Source organism: Mastomys coucha, unplaced genomic scaffold (assembly GCF_008632895.1).
Source record: "Mastomys coucha isolate ucsf_1 unplaced genomic scaffold, UCSF_Mcou_1 pScaffold22, whole genome shotgun sequence".
Taxonomy (NCBI): domain Eukaryota; kingdom Metazoa; phylum Chordata; class Mammalia; order Rodentia; family Muridae; genus Mastomys; species Mastomys coucha.
Window position 1 is genome coordinate 13,817,405 of NW_022196905.1, and position 5,173 is coordinate 13,822,577.

The window sequence follows — 5,173 nt, forward strand, 5'->3', positions numbered from 1 at the left end:
AGACATCATCTCTGAAACCTAGAATTGAGCACAGTGTGTTTGCCTGTGAAACATATAACCTAATAAACTGTCACAGCTTCTTGGTATATTGTAATAGTTACTTCAAATTCTATGTAATAAAATAGAATAGACTCAAAACCTTTTCTTTCTAAAAATACATGCTGAAAGGAACAGTTAAGGATATCCAGCTTAGCAGGACACAGAGCAGGACTTTCACACATACCTTGGTTAGTGATTTTCTGCAATTGTTAGAATTTTAATTAGTTATTTTCTTTATGAAATTTAAAAAGAAAATACAAGGCCGGGCAGTGGTGGCACACGTCTTTAATCCCAGCACTTGGGAGGCAGAGGCAGGCGGATCTCTGAGTTCGAGGCCAGCCTGATCTACAGAGTGAGTTCCAGGACAGCCAGGGCTACACAGAGAAACCCTGTCTCGGGAAAAAAAAAAAAAAGAAAATACAAGACCCAAGTTTCTTTGCAATGAATAACATTAAGAATGCATTCTACAGTTATCTTCATAAAGCATTTATTTCTCTAATGAAGTTACTTTCACTATTATCAGAGAATTAAAATGGCCTAGAGTGAAATAACTATAAATGCTCATAAATGTTCTTTCACTTCACAAAGTATCTGATACCAGAGCTAAGACTTTCTGCATCTATTGACTTACTCTTTAGGAGCCAGATTTTAGCATGCCTTACAAAGTTCATTATAACTTCACACCATTTCCAAATTCTGCTACCTAATCAAGAAATTCACATAATCAAAGTTAGTTATAAAAATTAGTCACAGACAATTTCAACAACTCTAATTCTCAAAAATGAAAAAAACTTGGCTATCCTTAGCATTCCTACACATGACAATGTGGGCCCAGAGAAACAAAGTTACATGAGCTCAGACACTAAAAAGGTTTAATAAGTAGAACTCATCATAAGGGACACTCTGGAAAAATAAATCAGAATGTAAATATAATTTGATTCCTCCCATGCCTAAGAGGCAGTATTTAATAGAGAAGATAGTTTAAAAGTTCCACATGGCTTACGAAATACTTAGTCAGAAAGATTCTAAGAGTGAGACCAAGAAAACAGAGTGCCATGACTCATAAATGTTCTCTACTGGGTGGAGCTGCTCACAGCAGCCTCATCTGGAGGGCATGTTCACTCATGCAGTGGACAGCAAGAAGCAAGTGAGCTACACTGCTACGATATTTATTAAAAGGGAATCAAGCCAAAGCCAGCCAGGACAAACAACCCTATTTTCCATCAGCGTTAATGAGAACATTTTATTTTAAACGGAACATGAAGAATTAAAGTACAGCCTTAAGGTTTCAGTTTTGCGCTTTGAATATCAAGACAGCAATCACTTCAAAAAAAAAAAAAAACACAGAAACATGTTGAACTAACTGAACAGAAAACATAGTGGGTATTTTAGTCATTGCATTTCTCATCATTACTGAAAACAGATGTCCTTATAAGTCTAGTCTACAGACAGCACACTTCATAATATCATTATTCACTTAAAACACTACAAATGTTTACAAAGAACATTTGGATTTCACAATTGCTTATAGAATATCTTACAATATTAAAAACATCATGATGCTTTATATGAAAATCAATAAAGACAACTTAATCTTTCTCAGCAAAAAAAGATTCAGTATCACAAATTTAATGTGTAAATTTATACATGAATTCAAAAAGGAGTCCATTTAAACACTGCATGGTCACATAACTACATTGTAAACTGATAAAAATGATGTACTTTTTGAAAAATGTACATCAAAACCAAAAAATTAGTGTTTACTTTTCCCTTTATTAGCAACTTTTGGTGTGTTTTTTGGTTTGGGTTCCCAGAGTGCGTTTTTGACAAATCTCGAAGCAGCGCCTCTGTCCAGCTTGGCAGCCTTCTTCTTGTCTGTTATTTCTTTGACTCTGTTCATGTAGACTCTGATTCGTTCCTTAGAAAGAAAAATACAAGGTAGTCATTTCCGGAGCTGCTGAGCATGGCCAGGTTTATCAAGTGCTTTTCAGTGAAATCAACAGCGAGTCACTACTGTCTGTTAAGTCCACGGTACTAGTGAGTGCAAATGCACAGGATAAACATGCCCCATGCTTTCCTGCAGCTGACAGTCTAGGTGAAAGACATATTTTATTTTAAAGTCCTTTCAGTGGGCATGGGGGTGCACCCCGAAATCCCAGCACTTGGAGAGCAGAGGCAAGATTTCAAGATCAGCCAGTCTGAAGCCAGCTTTGGCTGCACATGACACTGTCTAAAAACAGCAACAACAACCAACCAAACATTTTAGAAATGTTCTGAACTCTCCCAGAAAAAAAGTTAACACTGGGATATCACTATAGAAATAAACAATAATTGGTTTATATATGGCTCTACTGTTTTAATCAACATTAACTTAAATTCTCATTTTAACTATTTTGTATCAGAAGAGTAAATTCTAAATCTAAGTTCTCCTACACTTGTGCCAACAAATTAACCTCTCCCATCATTTTTCTAAATAGAAAATAGGTGGGGCATTATTTATGTCTATTTTATGTTACTGTCTAGTGTCATATTAAAACAAGCAAAATGAAAACATGATCTTTCATTCAATTTCATAATCTTGGCTGATAAGTATGTAAAATTTTCTAATAAAATATACAGAACTTAAAGGCAAGAAACACAGTAGGCTTCTGGAGTGCTTTGAATCTCCTGAGAGTATTATTCATTATAAGTAACTCTTATACATCAAATGGTGAAATAAAGGCAATGAAAACCATAATACAGTAAATGATCACTGCTTAGGAACAAACAAGCTTCATTAAAGTAAAATGTGAGCATAAGCAGTAAAATACAGAGTCCTACAATTGCTTCATTACCAAACCAAACTGCTCCTGCAAAATCTCTCCTGTAAAAGTGAAGACCAACGGCAGCACTTGCACCCCAGCCCCGCCCTGGGAGCCCCGCCCTGCTGCTGCTTAGCGTAGAGCATCCATCCACACAGCTCCTCTCTCTTCTAGTCTGTCAGTCTTTCCTCCCTTCACCATTAAGATTGGACACTTTACCCAGAGACTCCAACTCACTCTATCTGCTGGGTTTTTTTTTCCTTTTCCCCATAAAATGCTTTTTTAGCATCCTGCATAGTTGAGATGGGCAGTGTCTATCTTATTATGGTTACTATGTTTCCCTTCATTCCAAGCGTGGTATCTGCCACACCTCAGCTTTTTCTCTGAGGCATCATCACTGGAAAACAATGCCTGGTCCTTAGTAGGCATTCAAATACCACTGAATAAATAAGGGGACTGTCTTCCCATTTGTGATACATGACAAATATCAAATCGATTTTCTCTAATTCTGTAATCAATTAGTAATGTCTGTCGCAAGGTCAAAAAAGGGAATACACTTAAGAATGCTTTTTATTTGCCAATCCTTATCCAGAAAATTAATGTGCTCTCCATAAAATAGATTCTGAAGAAGAATGAAGATAAATGATCTTATCCTTTTATAAACATAATATTGAGTACTCTAACTTTGTGTTGAAAATAATTTCATAAAAGGACACTATTAGAAAACTAGACACATAACCTTTACTTCTTAAAGCCAGTAGCATAGGTAACCTCTCTTAAAATTTTTTTCACAACTGTTATATTTAAGCATAAGTTTATTTTTCCCTCAAGAATTTAAAAGAGGAAAATATCCTGGTCTATACTTTTTTTAATATATATTTTACACTTGAAATAAATATGCCTGGATTACTCATTTTTAAGTAAATTACCTATGCTTTACTAAAATGTAACTAATACACACTACTGACTACCATAAGACTTGAAAACAAAGATATAATATCATGTGTTTCACATATACATGTATATTATATTTTATGTGCACAAAGAATAATTTATTAAAACTCTTATTCATAAAGCCAAGTCAATAAGGTTTCATTTCTATTTTTCTCCTTCCAAATGGATGATTTGATTTAATATCTGAAGTCAGCAAAAACTCCAAGATATTAGATCTTATTTGTACTTATTTGTACTCCATGTTTTACTTATACATCTAAATGGAATACAGAGACAAACCTAGAAGATTTATTACAGGTTGTAAATATGTCATTGATGCAGAATTACTGGACAGTATACATATAGCTAGTGCCAAAAAAGCTTTTAGCTTTGTTGCTGAACTGAATTCTTTACTGCTGAGAAAATGAGTTAATGGAGAAATTGAAAGGTAGGAGAGAAATTTCCCCATCTCTGCTAGTAAATCAACTGGAATAAATTTTAAGAATTGTGTAAGAGGCTTTTTTTCCTTAAGTAGCCCTGGAGATGAATAAAATTTAGAGAATTTATAGGAAGACTAATACAAAAGTTATAACTAATTATTAGAATGATGCCATTCTGCTCCAATTCTGATCTCCCTAATGATCAGCATGATAATGGCCGTATGACTGAAACCCGAGAGGTACACAGAAGACATATAAATAGGGATGAATCACAGGCAGCTTACCAATTCCTGCTTCACTGGATGGTCCTTAGGATTAACTCCTTGAGTTGCCAAATAAACTGTAAGAGAAACACCACATGAAAAAAAAATGGTGTATATAATAGTAAGAGTGTTATAATAAAAGAAATCCTAGTTATTCAAAAGGAAAGTTGCATAGCTAATTCAACTTCAAATTATCTAAACTATGTGTAGCTTACAGGCATCCTGTATTCTGAAACATGACCAGTAAGATTACTATAAAAGACAATTCTATGTCAACTACTAGTTCTTAAAAATAAATCACCTTTGACACAATAATATACTTTCTAATGAACTACAAAATAACATACATACCCCAAAACATTGAATTTAAGGTGTATGCAGAAACTAAATCCACCTTTGCTTGTTCCAGTGGGTCCAACTAGTAAAACAGAGAGAAAGAGACAAGCTGATGAAAGATACACACAACCTATGAAAACCACCAGATGACACTCTCAACTGTTTCCAACTACAAGGTAGTAAAACATGTTCTTCTCACTTCCTATAATTCAACAATAAAATGATCTAGAAATAATTTGCACAAAGTTTTCTTAACCAGTGATTCTTTTTGTTTATATCTGAAACTATATTTTAAATATAACCTAAACACTCCTGAATACCCTTCTCTGCTCTTCTTCGTATTCGCATGTTCTTCTTTTCC

The 5,173-nt window shown here is 34.4% G+C and overlaps 1 protein-coding gene across 1 annotated transcript in view; it reads right to left on the reverse strand.

Annotated features, from left to right (window-relative positions):
• Positions 1–509: 509 nt before the first annotated feature.
• The window catches only part of C1d (C1D nuclear receptor corepressor), a 14,220-nt gene continuing 9,556 nt past the window's right edge, over positions 510–5,173 (reverse strand). The window contains exons 3-5 of the mRNA XM_031341889.1: positions 4,828–4,894; positions 4,498–4,553; positions 510–1,957 (exon numbers count right to left, since the gene is read on the reverse strand). Coding sequence (XP_031197749.1) covers positions 1,793–1,957; positions 4,498–4,553; positions 4,828–4,894 — 288 coding nt within the window. The 3' untranslated portion in view covers positions 510–1,792. The remainder of the gene's footprint in view (positions 1,958–4,497; positions 4,554–4,827; positions 4,895–5,173) is intronic.